This window comes from Eulemur rufifrons, chromosome 22, assembly GCF_041146395.1.
Source record: "Eulemur rufifrons isolate Redbay chromosome 22, OSU_ERuf_1, whole genome shotgun sequence".
NCBI lineage: Eukaryota > Metazoa > Chordata > Mammalia > Primates > Lemuridae > Eulemur > Eulemur rufifrons.
The window spans coordinates 1,859,136-1,879,406 of NC_091004.1; the positions used below are offsets into that span (position 1 = coordinate 1,859,136).

The window sequence follows — 20,271 nt, forward strand, 5'->3', positions numbered from 1 at the left end:
GTCGGGAGGGGAGGAGGGGACAGGCTCAAGAACACACAGGGCCATTTCCGATCCGTTTCTGGGGGGGGGAAGGACAAACGTCTAATTGAGAAAAACATCTTTGAATGACACAAAAGATAAAACGTCTGCAAAAAATGCAGATCGAAAGAGGTGACGTCACAGAGGAAGCACAGGGGGGTGGCTACGTGTGGGAGGCCACCAACCGGCCGCCACCGCTAGACGGTGGCCTGAGCTCCCCTCCGGGCAGAGCCCCCGGGTCCCCCGCCCTGCTCACTGGTGCCCTCGGGGACACGGGGACTTTGCGGGGGCTGCTGTCTCGGGGCCCCTGGTGCCGCTGAGCGTCCTTCAGGGCCGGGGGCTCAGGGACGGGGTGTCCCCGATCCGACAAAGGCCACCAGGATGGGCTCGGCCGGGAGGTCGCGGGGGCTCGGACTTGCTGGGTGTGGCCCGTGTCCCTGCCCCTCCCGGCCGCTCCATGTGGCTGTCCTCTGGCTTCCGCCTCCGTCCCCCTCTCCCTGTCCCCTCTCCCGTCCCTCCTGCCGCCTCTCTCTCTGTCCCCCTCTCTCCTGCTTTTCAACCTGGGCCAGAACCCGAGTCCTGCGTTCCCCCGGGGAGGGCACAGTTCGGTCCTGCCCGAGACTTCCCCAGGGGGGACAGTCCCCGAGCGGGGTCCCTTGGCGTGCGGCGGCAACGTTTGTGTCCTTGGGGACTGGGGGGTGCTGGGCCCACTTCACCGGCCCCCAGACCGGCTCTGGGCGGAGGAAACCAAGTCTGCAAGGACGCCGGGCCTGTCCCCGCGAGACCCCAGGGCCTCACCACACGCCGGAGGCAGCTGGTTTATTGGGACACTGGGGGACCGGGCCGGGCGGGGGCTGTGCGGCGTCCAGCCTGGGGCCACCGGGCGGCGTCACTTCCTGACGGACAGTTTCTTCCAGTTGGAGAGTCTCCCGCTGCCTTTGCTGGCAGCAAGTGGCGGCTCCTCCTCGGGCTCCTTGGGCCTAAATGTCCAGAGACAGAGAGAGAGAGAGACAGACGCTGGGGAGCGGTGGCCGGGTGGGCATGGTGGCCCCCCTGCTGCAACCCCAGGGTCCCGGTGGCACCTGTGACCTTTCTTTCTTTTTTTAAGACAGAAGCTGGCTCTGTGGCCCGGGCTAGAGTGCCGTGGCATCAGCCTCGCTCACAGCAACCTCAGACTCCTGGGCTCCAGCGATCCTCCTGCCTCAGCCTCCCGAGTAGCTGGGACGACAGGCATGCGCCACCATGCCCGGCTCGTTTTTCTTTTTTGCTTTTTTGTAGAGATGGGGTCTTGCTATGTTGTCCAGGCTGGCCTCAAACTCCCGGTCTCAAGCCATCCTCCTGCCTCAGCCTCCCGAGTAGCTGGGACGACAGGCATGCGCCACCACGCCCGGCTCATTTTTTCTATATATATTTTTAGTTATCCAGCTAATGTCTTTCTATTTTTAGCAGAGACGGGGTCTCGCTCTTGCTCAGGCTGGTCTCGAACTCCTGACCTCGAGCGATCCTCCCGCCTCGGCCTCCCCGAATGCAAGAGGCCTCAGTCACCCCCCGGACCTGTGTGCCCAGCTGGACGCTGAGTTGAGGACACAGCCCAGGCATCGGGGTGGGTGGAGAGGACCTGTGCCAGGGGGGAGAGGGGTCTTTCCTAGGGATACGTGGCCCCGAGGTGGCCGTCATGGCCTGCTGGGGCGGGGTGGGGGGGGGGACCACCTACTTCTTCTCGGCCTCGGGAAGGGACTCCTTCTCCACCTTGTCCCCCAGGATCAGCGAGGAGAAGCTCCCCTGGGTCTCTTCCGACAGGGTGGCCGCCTTGGCCGTGCCGCAGTCGTCCAGGCCGGGCTCCGAGCTGGGCACACTGCGGGGGCCGGGGGGGGAGGGCAGAGGTCAGCGGGGGCCCCTGCCCTGCTGGAGGGCAAGTGTCTCGCTGCCCCCTGCCGCCCGGGCCTTCTAGAATGTGCTCACGTTCCCTCAGCGCAGCCTTGGGGAACTTCAGGAAGCCCGGGCTCCTTCCCGACCAGGCTGAGGCCGCCCCGAGCCGGGAGACCCCCGCTCTGCTCGCCTGGCGGGAGCTGGGCAGGCTGCGCGGGGGGTGTGGCCGGGACCCCGCACACCACACTGTCCCAAAGACAGTGGCGACACGCTCACCCCCCACGGCCCGCTCTCGGCCCTCCCCCGTCCACCTGCAGAGGCCCCCTGCCGCCTCCGGCCCCCTCTGTGGTCCCCTCCCCACGCCATCCCCTGGGCCCCGCCGGCCCTCCTCCTCCTCCCCCCCCTCCTCCCTCCTCCCCTTCCCCTTCCTGCTCCTCCTCTTCCCCCTCCTCTCCCTCCTCCTGTCCCTCCTCCTCCTGTCCCTCCTCCCTCCTCTCCTCCTCCTGTCCCTCCTCCTCCTCCCCCCCTCCTCCCTCCTCCCCTTCCCCTTCTGCTCCTCCTCTTCCCCCTCCTCTCCCTCCTCCTGTCCCTCCTCCTCCTGTCCCTCCTCCCTCCTCCCTCCTCCTGCTCCTCCTCTTCCCCCTCCTCCCCCCTCCCCTTCCTGCTCCTCCTCTTCCCCCTCCTCCCTCCTCTCCTCCCTCTTCTCCCTCCTCCCCCCTCCCTCCTGCTCCTCCTCTTCCCCCTCCCCTTCCCCCCTCCTCCTCCCCCTCCTCCCCCTCTCCTTCCTCGCCCTCCTCCTTCCCCTCCACTTCTCTCCCTCCTCCTCCACCCCATCCCCCTCCCCTCCACCCCCTCCCCCTCCTCCCTCTCCCCCTTTTCCCGCTCCTCCTCCTCCTCCCACTCCTCCTCTCCCTCCTCCTCCCCCTCCACTTCTCCTCCTCCTCCTCCTCTCCCTCCTCCCCCTCCTCCTCCCCCTCCACTTCTCTCCCTCCTCCTCCACCCCCTCCCCCTCTCCTCCACCCCGTCCCCCTCCTCTCCCTCCTCCCGCTCCCCCTTCTCCAGCTCCTCCTCCTCCTCCTCCCCCCACTCCTCTCCCTCCTCCTCCACCCCCTCCCCCTCCCCCTCCTCCTCTCATCTCCCTCCTCCTCCACCCCCTCCCCCTCCCCTCCACCCCCTCCTCCTCCTCCCCCTCCCCCTCTCCTCATCTCTCTCCTCCTCCAGCCCTCCCCCTCCTCCCCTCCTCCTCCCTCCTCCCGCCCCTCCTCTTCCTCCTCCTGCCCCTCCTCTTCCTCCTCCTCCCCCTCCCCCTCCCTCCCAGCCCCGGCCCCGCCCTGCGTGTCCCCTCGTGTCACCTGAACTTGTAGTCGTCGGGCAGGAAGCAGCCCAACTCGCAGTCCCGCCGGGCCCGGAAGATCTGCTTGAGCAGGTTCTGCCTGCTGAAGCCGTAGCCGTTGAGGACACAGCCCCCGAAAAGCAGCTTTCCCCCCGCGAACATCTGGGGGGACAGACGGGCGGGGACACAGGCTGGGAGGGGCCCCGGGCAGGCGCCACAGCGGGGGAGATGGGGACGCGCGGCGATGGCCGGGCTCCAGCAGCCACTCTGTGTGCCGGAGGCTCTTGGGGTCTCTGGGCCTCGTCCCGGGCGGGGAGGGGACCCTCTCCCGCCCTGTGACCTCCACGGGGCGCGGCCGGCCGAGACGAGGGGACAGGCTGTGGGGCACTGGGTCCCCCGCGGGCCGTGGCTCACCAGAATCATGCCCGGCACCACCGAGAACTTCTTCACCATCAGCGGCGGCGTCATCTGCAGGGGGCCGTGCAGGTCGTAGCACAGCAGGCGGTAGGGGTCGTGCCGGCACTGCCAGGTCGGACCGTGACAGCCGGTCACCCCGAGTCCCGGAGTCCCCACCCCGCCACAGCTCGGCCTCCCCGACTCGTGCTCCGGCCCCCTCCAGCCCTGCACAGGCCTCCCGTGACTGTCCCTGCATGTCACATCCACCAGCCGGGTCCTCTGGGGGGGACTGGTCCCTCAGAGGAGAGCTGGCCTCTTCCCCTCCTTCTTTCTGGGCGCTTTACACCTATTAATACGACCAGGGCGCCGTCTCCCGGTTTCATCCGCCTTTCGTTTCCAGCCGCCTCCTCACATCCCGCCCAGTCACAGCGAACGTTCAGCCCGGACTGTGAACCCAGAACCACACCCGGCGGCCGGAGACCGAGAACGTCGGAGAACGGTTCTGCGCTAAGCAAAGCCACCCTGATGGGGTAAACTGAGTCACCGCGCAACCCGAGAGCAGCCTCCGACTGTGTCTGTCAGGGCTTTGGCCACCTCAGGCCAGGCCCCGCCCTCATCCTGCAGCCTGTGGCCTGGCCAGGCCACCTTAGTGCCCCGATTGCTTGGGGACATTTTTTTTTTTGAGACACAGTCTGGCTCTGTCACCCGGGCTAGAGTGCCGTGGCGTCAGCCTCGCTCACAGCAACCTCAGACTCCTGGGCTCAAGCCATCCTCCTGTCTCGGCCTCCCGAGTAGCTGGGACGACAGGCATGCCCCACCACGCCTGGCTCATTTTTCTTTTTTGTAGAGATGGGGTCTTGCTATGTTGTCCAGGCTGGCCTCAAACTCCAGGTCTCAAGTGATCCTTCTGCCTCAGCCTCCCGGGTAGCTGAGACTACAGGCATGCGCCACCACGCCCGGCTAATTTTTCTCTATATATTTTCAATCGTCCAGCTAATTTCTTTCTATTGTTTAGTAGAGACGAGGTCTCGCTCTTGCTGAGGCTGGTCTCGAACTCCTGACCTCAAGCGATCCTCCCTCCTCGGCCTCCCGCAGTGCCGGGATGACAGGCGTGAGCCACCGCGCCCGGCCGGCTTGGGGACATTATTAGGGGACAATGAACAGCTCCAAAGGAGCAGAGATCCCGCCTCTCCTTACTCAGGACCTCAACAAACGCTCCCTGGATTTCACTAAACTTCAAGTCGACTCTGGAGAACAAATGTGGCTTTGATGAATGGGACCAGGGACGAGGCCCGAGGCCGGCTCTGCGCTGCCTGGGGCCCGGGGTGACGTCTGCTCAGACGGCGGCCCCCCGACGCTGACCCCCGCGGCCCTGGCTGGCCCCCCGAGAGCATCACGGTGGCTTCCAGCAGACGCCCCTGCTAACATTTCCCCGGCCCCGTCTCTGCTCTAGACAGTCACACCAGGGAATGAACAGACACAGACTGCGCGGAAGGTTCCGGAAGGAAAGAACAGAGCCCAGGCGCTGTGGCAAGGGTCTGCATGGGCACCACCCCGGCGTGGGGCCAGACACGCGTCCGGGGACGGGGGGTGAGCGGGGGGCAGAGCGGGGAGGAGGGACGTGGCTGAGGGCGGCAGCACGTGCAAAGGCCCTGTGCCCGGCAGGCTGGGCGCCACCCACCTGCATGCAGGGCGAGGCCCGGCCCTGCTGCCGGTGGCCGTACAGCGTGTCCAGCAGCCACTGCAGCTCCGCGCTGTCGCCAGGGCTGCGGCTGGAGACGACGCCGAACACCAGCACCTGGCCGGGGTCCCGGGGCGCCGACAGGAAGCGCTCGAGCTCCACGTCCGAGACCAGCGGCGCCCTCACGACACACCTGCAGCCGGCGCGCACGTCCTCCCGGCGCAGCAGCCTCCGCAGCACCAGCGGGCAGTCGGTCGGCGAGGCCGCCCAGCGGGTGGGGCTGCGGCCCTCGGCGGCCGTCCCCCTGCCGGGGACAAGCGCCGTGGGCAGGTCCCCGGGGTCCCCCCCCCCCCCCAGGCGCACGGTGTCACCTCTGAGCATCCGCTAAGGGGTCGCGCCTCCCTCCTCCCAGCCTCTGTTCCCCACCCTGCGAGCCAGGGACCCTGCCGCGTGCACCTAAGTCACATCCTGTCCCCCTGTCTCTGCACCTAAGTCACATCCTGTCCCCCTGTCTCTGCACCTGAGTCACATCCTGTCCCCCCCCCAGTCTCTGAGACTGTCTTGGTTAATTCTTTTTTATTATTGTCATTTCTTTTTTGAGACAGAGTCTGGCTCTGTCGCCCGGGCTAGAGTGCCGTGGCGTCAGCCTCGCTCACAGCAGCCTCCAACTCCCGGGCTCAAGCCATCCTCCTGCCTCAGCCTCCCGAGTAGCTGGGACGACAGGCATGCACCACCATGCCCGGCTAATTTTTCTTTTTTGTAGAGATGGGGTCTTGCTATGTTGTCCAGGCTGGCCTCAAATTCCAGGGCTCAAGCCATCCTCCCGCCTCGGCCTCCCGAGTAGCTGGGACGACAGGCATGCGCCACCACGCCCGGCTCATTTTTTGTCTATATCTTTTTAGCTGTCCGGCTAATTTCTTTCTATTAATGGTCAATGAGATGGTGTCACCTCCTTTCTTAAAGTGACACGATGGCTTTTCTACAACACCGTCGGGGCTAACCGTGCTCTCGTCCCAGCGCCCTCAGTCTGGCCGGGCGTGTGCCTGATGTCCCCAGCTGTCCCCCTTCTGTGTCCCCACCCTCAGGATTTAAGTCCCAGGAGGGCAGGGCCCTATCGTGCGTCCCCCGCAAGCCACAGCCCCCGTCGCCGCAGAGGACACGGGGGCCCCGGGCCTACCTGGGTGTCGCCACGGCTCTGGCGGCCGGCGTCCTGACGGTTTTCTTCCTCGGGGGGCTCACGGGGGCCGAGCCGGGCCCCTCCTTCCCGGACTCGGCGAGGGAGGACTCCGGCCGGGCCGACTGAGACCGCACAGGCGTCTCCCCGGGAAACAGGTTCAGCTTGGACACCCGCTCCACGTAGCCCCCCGGCCTCCCCTTCGACCGGCCGGACTCGGCTTCCTGCTTGACGACCGGGTATTCGATGGTGAACAGCCCTGTGAGGAGAAGACACGCCGTGTCACCCTCCCCTCGCGGCCGGGACCTCGCGGCCCTGCTCCTGGGCCGGAAGCACCAGAGCCCCTCGTCACGGCTGACCCCATTTCCACCCTTCGCTCTTTGCTTAGTCTCCGGCTGCCTGGTGCAGTCAGGGAAGACTTCCTGGAGGAGGCGGCATTCGAATTAAGGCTCTGTGGGCCTGCCAGGGACATCCTGATGGGGTGACTGCTCTCTTCTCCTCTGCTGAGATTTTTCCACGACACACGGCGAGAGGGGAAGCAGGTGGGGGTGGGGATGGGGACAGACACAGACGGGTGACGAGAAGCCGGGAAAGTAAGACAATCACGGGGACACGTCGGGGACCCGCAGGGAGAGAGCTGCGAGGGACCCAGGTCACCGTTCCCCGCCGTGTGGCCGGGGCCGGAGCCCGGGGACCCCGTGACAACGGGGACATGTCCCCACCCTGCCCAATGGCCTGGAGGTCCCCGCTGGAAGCCACCAGACAGGCCTTCACCCTGCTCACCTGCCGCCAGCAGGACGGAATTCATGAACTGCGTCACCGTCCGCTGAAACCGCTTCTTGATCTCGGCCAGCGCCCGGCTCATCTTGGCGACCTTGTCATCCAGGCCGGTGACGCCACGGTTGAGCTGCAGAGAGGCACACGGGGGAGGGGCGGCTGTCACCTGTTCCCCCGGGGGAGCCACCGCCTCGCCTCAGCTGGTGGGGACAGCGGCCGGGGCTCACGATGGCTTGGAGCAGGGGCCGGACCCTCCACGTGGCACGCGCCTCCCTCCCTTCCCAGCCCAGAACATTCCGACACGCCTGCCTTTTCTCAGCCCACGCCACCGGCTCTCTGTCCTTTCTGCCCTGTGTCCTGGTCACTTTTCACTCCCTTGAGCCCCGAACTCAGCTCTTTGAGGACAAAAATCCACGTTTTTTTTTTTTTTGTTTTTTATCTCCTGCCTAACACAGAGCATTTACTCTGGGCCCCGGGACACCAGACAGGAGCACCGAAGTTGGCATTTCTACTGGAATGGGGACACTCAGGCTGGTAGAATAACAGCCCAGAGATGTTTGTGGCCACCTTGTCACCAGCAAGATAGAAACTGCCTGGGAATAAAGCCACCACAGAGCCAAGAAACAGGAAGATCTGATGGAATCATTTGAGCGCCTGGATCGAGCCATGCCTGAAGCTGCACATTGACAGAATTCTCAGTCTACTGAGCCAGTGTCTTCTGTTTCTGTGCTCAAGCCGGTCCACACCGGATTCTGTCACGTCACACGGAACATTGTCACAGAGAAGGTGACGCTCAGGGCGGGAGGTGAGTGATGGTGGAGAAAAAAAGCCCCAGAGATGGGAGGTGGAAACGAGAATTAAGATGCTCAGGGGGTGGGGATGGTGCCTGGTCCGCGCTGCCTTACCCGCTTATCGTGTGCCATTCCATGGGGACAGTCGGTGGCCGACACGGTGAGCGTGACCGTCTCGTTCATGGAGGTGAAGGTGACCACGATGGAGTCCTGTCCCAGCACCTTCAGCTTCATGTGCTCGTTCACCTGCAGACGGAGAAGGCGGCACTCACGGGACCCCTGCTTTGAGCTGCCCCTTCCAGCAAGACCCCACCAGGGAGCGCGAATCCCCTCCTGCTCTGGGGCTGACGATGCCTAAGAGCTTTCGGGTTCTGTGTTTTTTTGAGACAGAGTCTCGCTCTGTCGCCCGGGCTAGAGTGCCGTGGCGTCAGCCTCGCTCACAGCAGCCTCAGACTCCTGGGCTCAAGCGATCCTCCTGCCTCAGCCTCCCGACTAGCTGGGATGACAGGCATGCGCCACCACGCCCGGCTCATTTTTCTTTTTTGTAGAGATGGGGTCTTGCTATGTTGTCCAGGCTGGCCTCAGACTCCTGGCTTCAAGCCATCCTCCTGCCTCAGCCTCCCGAGTAGCTGGGACTACAGGAGTAGCTGGGACTACAGGCATGCGCCACCACGCCCGGCTCATTTTTTCTATATATATATTTTTAGCTGTCCAGCTAATTTCTTTCTATTTTTAGTAGAGATGGGGTCTCGCTCTTGCTCAGGCTGGTCTCCAACTCCTGACCATGAGGATCCTCCCGCCTCGGCCTCCCAGAGTGCCGGGATGACAGGCGTGAGCCACCGCGCCCGGCCTGCTCTTAGACTTTTGAGTTTCTTGAGTTTTGTTTATCTTTCTACCCCCCATCACGGCTTCTCAACGGGGGGCGATTTTGCATCTAATGGGGTCCCGCTAAACATTCGACAGGGCGTGGCTGTACGGAAGAAGTTTCCACACCCAAACGTCAGCAGTGCCCGCAATGAGACATGCTGTCCCACAGGGACAAGCGCACTTAATTCTTTATTAATGAATTAAATTGACTCAGCATTATTATCTAATAAATCTTTGATGACGATCTGAACAGCCACGTGAATGAAAAAAGAGTTCGTGTCTATCTACCTTGGACGCTTCGATTTTTTTTTTTTTTTTATTTCGTAGATAGTAAAGTTATAAAAACACCAGCCTGAGCAAGAGCGAGACCCCCGTCTCTACTAAAAATAGAAAGAAATTAGCTGGACAGCTAAAAAAATATATATAGAAAAAATGAGCCGGGCGTGGTGGCGCATGCCTGTTGTCCCAGCTACTCGGGAGGCTGAGGCAGGAGGATGGCTTGAGCCCCGGAGTTTGAGGCCAGCCTGGACAACATAGCAAGACCCCATCTCTACAAAAAAGAAAAGTTAGCCGGGCATGGTGGCGCATGCCTGTTGTCCCAGCTACTCGGGAGGCCGAGGCAGGAGGATTGCTCGAGCCCGGGAGTTGGAGGCCAGCCTGGGCAACATAGCAAGACCCCATCTCTACAAAAAAGCAAAATGAGCCGGGCGTGGTGGCACATGCCTGTAGTCCCAGCTACTCGGGAGGCTGAGGCAGGAGGATCGCTGGAGCCCAGGAGTCTGAGGTTGCAGTGAGCGAGGCTGATGCCACGGCACTCTAGCCCGGGTGACAGAGCGAGACTCTGTCTCCAAAAAAAAAAAAAAAACGTTATAAAAACCAATGAGGAAGGCCGGTGCAGAATGGCTAGCTTTTATTATCACCACGTTAGAGACGTTAAAAATAAACGTAGCAACTGCTATGACTGCTGCATTATAAAATAAAGACAATTTTGAACAATAAAAATATACATTAATAATAAAAATTAAATAGGAAGGATATTGCCAAGAGAGGCCGGCATAGCAGCCAAGGTTTGCTGCAGGCTGGTGCAAACGTCCCTTCAGCCGAGCCCGGGCCACCAGGCACCAGTGTGGGAAGTTTGCAGGAGTTTACGAGCTCCGGGAGCCGGGGTCTCCCATCCTCCAGGCGGCCTCTCGGTTCTCAACTCCGGGCAGCCCATGGGAGGCTGGCGAAAGCCCTGCCGGGTGCCGGGGGGCTCCCTGCCACCCCTACCTGGGCCGCCCGCCCCTACCTTGTACTCCAGGGACAGCAGAGTCTCCGTCCTGGAGGCCCAGCTCCACTTGTGGACCACGTAGCCCTTGTGGTCGTTGGTGGTCCCGCCTTCCTCGTCCAAGACCAAGACGTACGGGCAGCTGGAAGAGACACACAAGGGAGCAGCCGCTGCCAGGCCCCCGAACGAGGCCCCCGAGGTCGCTACGGGCCATAGATACGGGCAGGAAGGTCTGCCAGATTCTGTTCCCGGCAGAAGGAACGGTGGGGTCCCCTAGGCAGCCTCGACTTCCCCCTCTGCTATGGTCTGAGTCTCGCTCTGTGGCCCGGGCTAGAGTGCCGTGGCGTCAGCGTCGCTCACAGCAGCCTCAGACTCCTGGGCTCAAGCGATCCTCCTGCCTCGGCCTCCCGAGTAGCTGGGACTGCAGGAGTAGCTGGGACTGGAGGAGGAGCTGGGACTGCGGGAGTAGCTGGGACTGCGGGAGTAGCTGGGACTGGAGGAGGAGCTGGGACTGGAGGAGTAGCTGGGACTGCGGGAGTAGCTGGGACTGGAGGAGGAGCTGGGACTAGAGGAGTAGCTGGGACTGCGGGAGTAGCTGGGACTGCGGGAGTAGCTGGGACTGGAGGAGTAGCTGGGACTACAGGCATGCGCCACTGTGCCCTGCCTCGGTTCTTTCTCGAACCAGGAACCCCCGGCCACCACCTCCGCCCCTCCCATCACCCCTAGAGATGCTTCCATGACACAAGGGCCGCCCCAACTCGCTTACTGGGTCTTCACGTTGTAGTGGACGCAACCCTGGCCGTCGGCGTTGAACAGGGCCAGGAAGGAGAAGCCGGGGGTGTCGTTGAAGAGGCAGGTGATGGTCCTCCCTCGGCAGCACGTGGGGATCTGGCACATGGCGATGTTTCCGGACGGGTAGCTGGGCAGGAATGGTCAAGCAGAACTAACAGGAAACCCTCCAGGGTTCTATTCTCGTACACCGTGGTGACGCATGCCTGTAGTCCCAGCTACTCCTGAAGTCCCAGCTACTCCTCTAGTCCCAGCTACTCCCGCAGTCCCAGCTACTCCTCTAGTCCCAGCTACTCCTCTAGTCCCAGCTACTCCCGCAGTCCCAGCTACTCCCGCAGTCCCAGCTACTCCTCCAGTCTCAGCTACTCCTCTAGTCCCAGCTACTCCTCTAGTCCCAGCTACTCCTCTAGTCCCAGCTACTCCCGCAGTCCCAGCTACTCCTCCAGTCTCAGCTACTCCTCCAGTCCCAGCTACTCCTCTAGTCCCAGCTACTCCTCTAGTCCCAGCTACTCCCGCAGTCCCAGCTACTCCCGCAGTCCCAGCTACTCCTCCAGTCCCAGCTACTCCCGCAGTCCCAGCTACTCCCGCAGTCCCAGCTACTCCTGCAGTCCCAGCTACTCCTGCAGTCTCACCTACTCCTCTAGTCCCAGCTACTCCTCTAGTCCCAGCTACTCCCACAGTCCCAGCTACTCCTGCAGTCCCAGCTACTCCTGCAGTCCCAGCTACTCGGGAGGCTGAGGCAGGAGGATCGCTGGAGCCCAGGAGTCTGAGGCTGCTGTGAGCGAGGCTGACGCCACGGCACTCTAGCCCGGGCGACAGAGCCAGACTCTGTCTCAAAAAAACAAACAAAAAAAAAAACTATGGAGATTCGTTTGAAGCCCTGGACTTCTCGGGGGGGAGCCGGGCGGCCGGGGGGAGACAGGGCCCCCCGAGCAAAGGATACTAGACGAAGGAGGAGCCGTCGTGGAAGCCGTAGTGCAGCTTCACGGCCTTCCTGACCGGCTTCCACTCCTGCGAGCGGCGGCCCGCGGGCGGCGGCGGCCCGGACGGCTGGCGGTGGGCCGGCCCGGGGGGCTGCCCGGCTGCGGCGGGCGCCGCGGGGGGGTCCCCTCTGGGGCTCAGCGTCAGCTGGGGGGAGATCTTGGCCCGATAGTTGCGCAAGATCATCGGGCAGATGTTCTTCCCTCTCCACGTGGCCCGTTCGGCTTCTCTGCGGGGAAGGAGAGGGGACACCCTGTCGTCCGGCCGCTGGGGTCTCTGCGGACCCTCCCCGGTGCCCGGGACACCCCCGTCTGTCCCTCCGTCCCGACAGCAGGCAGCCCCCTCCCTCGGCCTCGAAAGCTGCGTTTTTAGGAAGAACCAGTGAGGTGCCGACGGCCTCTGAGGCCAGCCCTGGCCCGAGCTCCTCCTGCCGTCGGGACGGGGACCTATGTCTTGGTCACCGCAGCCCTGGGGCTGCAGCGAAAGAGAACTTCCTTCCGGAACATGCTGAGGGGGCCGTATATTAGGTGTTTGCGCGTGCGGGACCCAAAGCTGGTGGCTCTCTTGAGAGCACAGGGTCACCTACGCTGTTACAGCTCACACACGTCCGTGACTGTCCCCTGACGCCCCCGGGGTGGGGCTCCAAGCCGGAGGGGCCGGGCTTCCCGGACAGCCCCCACCCCTGTCCCCTGTCCCCTGTCCCCTGTCCCCACCCCGGGCGACTCACATATGCCGACACATCTCTTGTAGCTTCTCCCGGGCCTCGGGGCAGGGGTCGCCGACCTCGACGCCGTCCGTGGAGGCCTCGGCTCCCCGCTGGGTGGGAGGCGGCGTGGTGACGTCCTCCGTGGGCTTCGATTTGCCTGGGGACGGCGGGACGGGGGGTTAGTGGGGGGGGGCGGTTTCCGGGGACGCCGTGTCCCCTGGGGCCGGGGAGAGCAGAGAACGGCGACCCCCGTGGGTCGGAATGACCGAGGGGACCGGGGACAAGACTCCAGTGACCGCCCTTCACGCTCGAGTGTGTTCCTTTCGGACGCTCCTGACTAAAGACACCAAGTTCAGGTCCATCTCGATCGGCTGGAAAACGTCTCCGATGTCACCCAAGCCGTGTGTCCCCAGGGCCAGTGACCGTGACAGTCTGCGTCCCTGGCACTAATTTCGTGGCTGGCCTCCGTGGCAGGTGGCAGGATTTGAGGACGAGGGGTCGGGAGCTGACCCTCCCCAGCTAGGGTTCCGGAGGCATCTGCTGAGTGACACGTGGCCGGTCCCGCCCGCCCGCGCTGAGCCTCTGTGTCCCCCATGGCTGGGGCCTGAGCCTCGACCCCGCGTTGGGCTCAAGGACGGACCCGGCTTTGGGCGGGTGGCATTTCTCAGGTTCCAGCCGCGCAGGGGAGACCCCTTCCTCGCCGCCGGCCGAGCCTGGCGGTTTCCGATCGGCGCTTGGGCCCCATCTCTGTCACCTGCCACTCTGCCTGGTTCCCAGTCCCTTCCCACACGCCTCCGGCCACCGGAGACAGAGACTGAGGCTCACAGTGGCCCGAGCATCCTCGCCCAGGCTGCCTTGGGTGCCCGGAGAGAGACAGCCTCTTGCTCGGACGGGGGACGGCTCTGCCCAGGCGTCTCTCTGTTCCCTTCCTGGAATGTCAAACGCCTTCCAGAAACAGCTGCTGTCCCCGCTGGAGCCGGGCCAGCCCCATAGAGCCATCTGCTCCCAGTCTGCTGGCCCCAGACGGCCGGCTGGTGAGGCGCGAGGACACGTGGGCACAGGACAGACCGCCGGGAGCCTCCAAACCCCAAACGACATGGTCTCCTACATCGTCCCGGCTGCAAAGCTGTTCAGGCTGAAAGTAGGTGTCGCTCACAGTAGCATCGGGACAACAGAGAGACACTGAGACATTTCTGGGCAAGCCGGGACCCCTTTGACTACAAGCTGGAGGGCAAAGGTAAGCCCCGGGCTAGCAGGCACGTGCGAGGCTGATTCCTATACAATATTAAGAAACTAGGCCGGGCGCGGTGGCTCACGCCTGTCATCCTAGCACTCTGGGAGGCCGAGGTGGGCGGATCGTTTGAGCTCAGGAGTTCGAGACCAGCCTGAGCAAGAGCGAGACCCCATCTCTACTAAAAATAGAAAGAAATTATATGGACAGCTAAAAATATATATATAGAAAAAATTAGCCGGGCATGGTGGTGCATGCCTGTAGTCCCAGCTACTCGGGAGGCTGAGACAGGAGGATCGCTTGAGCCCAGGAGTTTGAGGTTGCTGTGAGCTAGGCTGACGCCACGGCACTCACTCTAGCCTGGGCAACAGAGTGAGACTCTGTCTCAAAAAAAAAAAAAAGAACCTATAACAGGCCGGGCGCGGTGGTGGCTCACGCCTGTCATCCCAGCTCTCTGGGAGGCCGAGGCGGGAGGATCGCTCGAGGTCAGGAGTTCGAGACCAGCCTGAGCAAGAGCGAGACCCCGTCTCTACTAAAAATAGAAAGAAATTAGCTGGACAGCTAAAAATATAGATAGGAAAAATGAGCCGGGCATGGTGGCACATGCCTGTGGTCCCAGCTACTCCTACAGTCCCAACTACTCCTGTAGTCCCAGCTACTCCTACAGTCCCAACTACTCCTATAGTCCCAGCTACTCGGGAGGCTAAGGCAGGAGGATCGCTTGAGCCCAGGAGTCTGAGGCTGCTGTGAGCGAGGCTGACGCCACGACACTCTAGCCCGGGTGACAGAGCGAGACTCTGTCTCCAAAAAAAAAACAAAGAAAAAAAAAAAAACAAAGAAAAAAAAAAAAGAAAAAAAAAAAAAACAGAGGAAAAAAAAACAGAGAAAAAAAAACCAGAGGGAAAACAAACAAACAAACAAAAAAAAAAAAACAGAGGAAAAAAAAAACAGAGAAAAAAAAACGGAAAAGAAATCACCCTCGGGTTCATTAGGAAGAGAAAGTCTCGACGTCGCCGGAGGTTTTGAGGCTGAATGCAGCTCTTCGGGGAAGGCACATTCTGTCCTGGGACCCCGCGTCCCCGGCCCCGACAGGGACCCACGACCAGCCAGTGCTTGATAAACGCTCCTTCACTAACCGAAGAGACGCACGATCGGCTTGAGAGGGCGAATGACGGAACAGTAGGAGCAATGGCAGCGGTCACGACACAGGTCTGGGGACACCACCCACAGCCACCGCGATCACCCCGCTTTACCGGCGAGGAGGGGCGGCCGCAGGGAGGCGGGTCATGCAGCCAAGCAGGGCGAGGGGAGGTGGGGGACGGGGACAAATCCAAGCCGTAGCCCCGGTGTCCGGGGGGATCCGGTGGACGGGGTGACGGTTCTGCTCCCCTCTGTCCTCCCGCCACTCCTTTGGGGACGGGACCCCCTCGTCCCCCCCGCTATCACGGCCGGCCCAGTGGGGCTCGCTGTGGTCCCAGCCCATCTCTTCTTCCAGATTCTTCTTGCCTAGCTGTTGTTACGCCGTTTGCTCTCCCCTGTCACCTGTTCCTTCCTAGAAGCCTCCCCCTGCGTGTGTCCCCTTCAGCAGGACAAGAGGGTCCTGCCCGTCTTTCACCCTGGCTCACACCGACTGGCCCCGTGAGAGACACGCAACTGAGGTCCCCAAACACATACGTCCACGCACGAGCTGCCCGCGTGCCGTGGGCTCCGCGGAGCTGGGCCGTCCCCGAGCGGAGGGCGGAGGACGTGGGTTTGCTGGGGGTGTCGGCTGTCCCAGGGGACAGGGGGGCCACGTCGCCAGGCAAAACGGCTGCACTTGCAAAGGCGGACACTGTGCCCTGGAGTGACCGGGCTGGGATGCAGCCGCGCAGTGTCCAGCCAGGGTGGCCGAGCCTCCGTCCACGCGGAAACCCAAATCCCGCCACCCCGGCGACCCCCACGGGCTAGGAGCGAATCGCCCGCCCTCTCCCAGACTCTGTCCCTTCGCCGCGGCCACCGAGGGCTCACGAGGTCCCGCGGGGACCCGCCTGCACCTGCTTTCTTCTTGCCGTCCTTTCCCGTGGACAGGGAGAAGCTGAGACAGGCCGCGGAAGCCTCGTAGGTTAGCTGGTAGGGCGAGTTCACGCCCACGGCCGAGATGCTCAACGCGGACTCTGGGGAGGAGCAGAGAGACGGATGTTCCCTTCAGTTTTTTTCTTTTTGGTTTGAGACGGAGTCTGGCTCTGTCGCCCGGGCTGGAGTGCCGTGGCGTCAGCCTCGCTCACAGCAACCTCAGACTCCTGGGCTCAAGCGATCCTCCTGCCTCAGCCTCCCGAGTAGCTGGGACTACAGGAGTAGCTGGGACGGTGGGAGTAGCTGGGACTAGAGGAGTAGCTGGGACTGCGGGAGTAGCTGGGACTGTGGGAGTAGCTGGGACTGTAGGAGTAGCTGGGACTAGAGGAGTAGCTGGGACTGTAGGAGCAGCTGGGACTGTGGGAGTAGCTGGGACCAGAGGAGTAGCTGGGACCAGAGGAGTAGCTGGGACTGTGGGAGTAGCTGGGACTAGAGGAGTAGCTGGGACTATGGGAGTAGCTGGGACTAGAGGAGTAGCTGGGACTGCGGGAGTAGCTGGGACTGTGGGAGTAGCTGGGACTGTAGGAGTAGCTGGGACTAGAGGAGTAGCTGGGACTGTAGGAGCAGCTGGGACTGTGGGAGTAGCTGGGACTAGAGGAGTAGCTGGGACTAGAGGAGTAGCTGGGACTAGAGGAGTAGCTGGGACTGCGGGAGTAGCTGGGACTAGAGGAGTAGCTGGGACTGTAGGAGTAGCTGGGACTACAGGAGTAGCTGGGACTGTAGGAGCAGCTGGGACTGTGGGAGTAGCTGGGACTAGAGGAGTAGCTGGGACTAGAGGAGTAGCTGGGACTGCGGGAGTAGCTGGGACTGTGGGAGTAGCTGGGACTGTGGGAGTAGCTGGGACTAGAGGAGTAGCTGGGACTGTAGGAGTAGCTGGGACTAGAGGAGTAGCTGGGACTGTAGGAGCAGCTGGGACTGTGGGAGCAGCTGGGACTAGAGGAGCAGCTGGGACTAGAGGAGTAGCTGGGACTAGAGGAGTAGCTGGGACTGTGGGAGTAGCTGGGACTGGAGTAGCTGGGACTGTGGGAGTAGCTGGGACTACAGGAGTAGCTGGGATGACAGGCATGCGCTGCCACGCCCGGCTAATTTTTTTCTATCTATATTTTTAGTTGTCCAGCTGATTTCTTTTTAGTTTTAGTAGAGACGGGGTCTCGCTCTTGCTCAGGCTGGTCTCGAACTCCTGACCTCGAGCAATTCTCCCGCCTCGGCCTCCCGCCGTGCTGGGATGACAGGCGTGAGCCCCCGCGCCCGGCCTCCCTTGCACCCCCGTTGCTACTGTTTGCAGGTGTCCCCCAGGGGCTGCATCCCGGGCACCCACCTTTGCCCATGTGTCCGCTGTGGCTGTGCCTCCCGGCTGTCCCCATGAGCCGGTCCAGCGCCATCTCCTTGGCGCTGAGGTGCAGCAGCTGGCTGGCCTCCACGAAGCGCCGCGTGACGTCCAGGGGGTTGGCGCCTGCCAAAGCAATGGTCAAACACAGCACGTTTTTCCTCCTGGCACGCGGCAGATGCTTCCAGAAAAAGTCATCTGTCCCCTTTCCCCGTCTCTCTTCCCACCCACGGGACTGGTATCTGTGACAACGTGACTCTCCGAGGGCTTTGGTCACCGACACGGCTTCCTGTCCTCGCCTTGGCGCCGGGGTGACACACTCATGTCAGAGGGACCTCACTTCTTCCACCCGCCCCGACCCACCGCCCCCTGGTTCTGCTCTGCCGGGCTGCGTCTGGCTCTGCCCCCCGGCCCGGCCATCCCCATCTCCCAACGCCACATGTCACCCGCCCCTGGGTGACATCTCTCTCCACCTCCATCTACATCACTCCCAGAACCTCCCCCCTTCGCTACCTGTGACCTCACGATGTCACCGCCGACCTTTCATGTTGCAATCTGCAAAGCTCCGGGGAGGAAAATGCCAGAACGCGGCGGCAGAGGAGGAGGAGGAGGAGGAGGAGGAGGAGGAGGGAGGGAGGGAGGAGGAGGGGGAGGAGGGGGAGGAGGAGGGAGGGAGGAGGGGGAGGAGGAGGAGGAGGGAGGAGGAGGGGGAGGAGGGGGAGGAGGAGGGAGGAAGGGAGGAGGAGGGGGAGGAGGAGGGAGGGAGGGAGGAGGAGGAGGAGGAGAAGGGAGGAGGGGGAGGGAGGGAGGAGGAGGAGGAGGAGGAGGGAGGAGGGAGGAGGAGGAGGGAGGAGGGGGAGGGGGAGAGGGAGGAGGAGGAGGAGGAGGAGGAGAGGGAGGGAGGGAGGGAGGAGGAGGAGGAGAAGGAGGGAGGAGGAGGAAGAGGGAGGAGGAGGAGGAGGAGGACGACAGGGAGGAGGAGGAGGAGGAGGGAGGAGGAGGAGGAGGAGGAGGAGGAGGAGGGAGGAGGAGGAGGGAGGAGGAGGAGGAGGAGGAGGGAGGAGGAGGAGGGAGGAGGAGGAGGAGGAGGGAGGAGGAGGAGGGAGGAGGAGAAGGAGGAGGGAGGAGGAGGAGGAGGAGGAGGAAGAGGAGGGAGGAGGAGGGAGGAGGAGGAGGAGGAGGAGGGAGGAGGAGGAGGAGGAGGAGGAGGAGGAGGAGGGAGGAGGAGGAGGAGGGAGGAGGAGGAGGAGGGAGGAGGAGGAGGAGGGAGGAGGGAGGAGGAGGAGGAGGAGGGAGGAGGGGGAGGGGGAGAGGGAGGAGGAGGAGGAGGAGGAGGAGAGGGAGGGAGGGAGGGAGGAGGAGGAGGAGAAGGAGGGAGGAGGAGGAAGAGGGAGGAGGAGGAGGAGGAGGACGACAGGGAGGAGGAGGAGGAGGAGGGAGGAGGAGGAGGAGGAGGAGGAGGGAGGAGGAGGAGGGAGGAGGAGGAGGAGGAGGAGGGAGGAGGAGGAGGGAGGAGGAGAAGGAGGAGGGAGGAGGAGGGAGGAGGAGGAGGAGGAGGAGGGAGGAGGAGGGAGGAGGAGGAGGAGGAGGAGGGAGGAGGAGGAGGAGGGAGGAGGAGGGAGGAGGAGGAGGAGGAGGAGGAGGGAGGAGGAGGAGGAGGGAGGAGGAGGGAGGAGGAGGAGGAGGAGGAGGAGGGAGGAGGAGGAGGAGGAGGAGGAGGAGGACAGGGAGGAGGAGGAGGACAGGGAGGAGGAGGAGGAGGGCGGGGACGACCGTGGGCTGCTCCGGGGGTCCCCGTGTGTGCCGGGCGCGCTGGGCCCGAGCTGCGAGGCCCCAGCCTTACCCGACAGGGACTCCAGCATGGCCTTCATCTTCAGGCCGAGCAGCTCCGTGAGCAGGTGGACGGACCGCCGCTGGAACCTCTGCAGGGCCTCGTGGCCGGGGGACGCCCGGTGGCCCTGGCTGGGGGACGGGCTGGCGAACTTGGAGGCCGGCATCGGTGGCAGGGACAGCAGCAGCGGCGGCTGCGGCGGCGGCGGCTTCCGCTGGGCCAGGACCTGCGTCGGGGGCGCCTCCAGCAGCGCGGCGGGCGGGGAGCCGAAGGTGACCTCCAGGCCCGGGATGTGGCACGCGGTGGGGACCGCGGGATCGGCGATGAGCTCCTCCCAGCTGAACTCGAAGACGTTCCGGATGCCCTTTGGGATGGCGACCCCCGCGTTGCGGCACACCAGCAGCAGCTTGGAGATGCGGGCCAGCAGCTTGGGGGCGGCCGCCGTGGACCGCAGGTACAGCTCCTGGTTACTCGTGACGTGGCTCATGTCGTGGGCGCATGCCCGTTAGGTGACGCTGTCCATCTCGCGGGAGGGGGACGGGACCTGCGGCGGCGAGCGGGCAGGGCACCTCGACAGGTCACCGAGCGCGGACGTGCCCACTACGCCGAGGCTTTGCAGACGGACGGGACGGGACCGCAGAAATGTCCCTTACAGGTCATCGAGCCACGAGTGCCTGCCCAGGGCGGAAAAAGAAACGCTTGGGGCCGGGCGCGGTGGCTCCTGCCTGTCATTCCAGCACTCGGGAGGCTGAGGCAGGAGGATCGCTCGAGGTCAGGAGTTCGAGACCAGCCTGAGCAAGAGCGAGACCCCGTCTCTACTAAAAAAAAAATAGAAAGAAATTAGCCAAACAACTAAAAATATATAGAAAAATGAGCCGGGTGTGGTGGCACATGCCTGGAGTCCCAGCTACTCAGGAGGCTGAGGCAGGAGGATTGCTTGAGCCCGGGAGTTGGAGGCCAGCCTGGGCAACATAGCAAGACCCCATCTCTACAAAAAAGAAAAAAAGAAAAATGAGCCTGGCGTGGTGGCGCATGCCTGTGGTCCCAGCTACTAGGGAGGCTGAGGCAGGAGGATCACTTGAGCCCAGGAGGTTGAGGCTGCTGTGAGCGAGGCTGACGCC

General features: G+C 63.1%; 1 protein-coding gene across 1 annotated transcript; it reads right to left on the reverse strand.

The window, feature by feature from the left end:
- Positions 1 to 556: 556 nt before the first annotated feature.
- On the reverse strand, positions 557 to 19,637 carry C22H3orf20 (chromosome 22 C3orf20 homolog). Its single transcript, XM_069497709.1, has 15 exons — positions 19,163 to 19,637; positions 17,311 to 17,445; positions 15,914 to 16,033; positions 12,671 to 12,806; positions 11,906 to 12,172; positions 10,940 to 11,092; positions 10,195 to 10,315; positions 8,154 to 8,285; positions 7,255 to 7,378; positions 6,475 to 6,730; positions 5,298 to 5,601; positions 3,635 to 3,742; positions 3,240 to 3,382; positions 1,733 to 1,873; positions 557 to 998 (listed from the first exon to the last, which is right to left on the reverse strand). Exons 1-15 carry the CDS (start codon positions 19,635 to 19,637, stop codon positions 908 to 910), a joined length of 2,706 nt encoding a protein of 901 aa, XP_069353810.1. The 3' UTR covers positions 557 to 907.
- Positions 19,638 to 20,271: the final 634 nt, after the last annotated feature.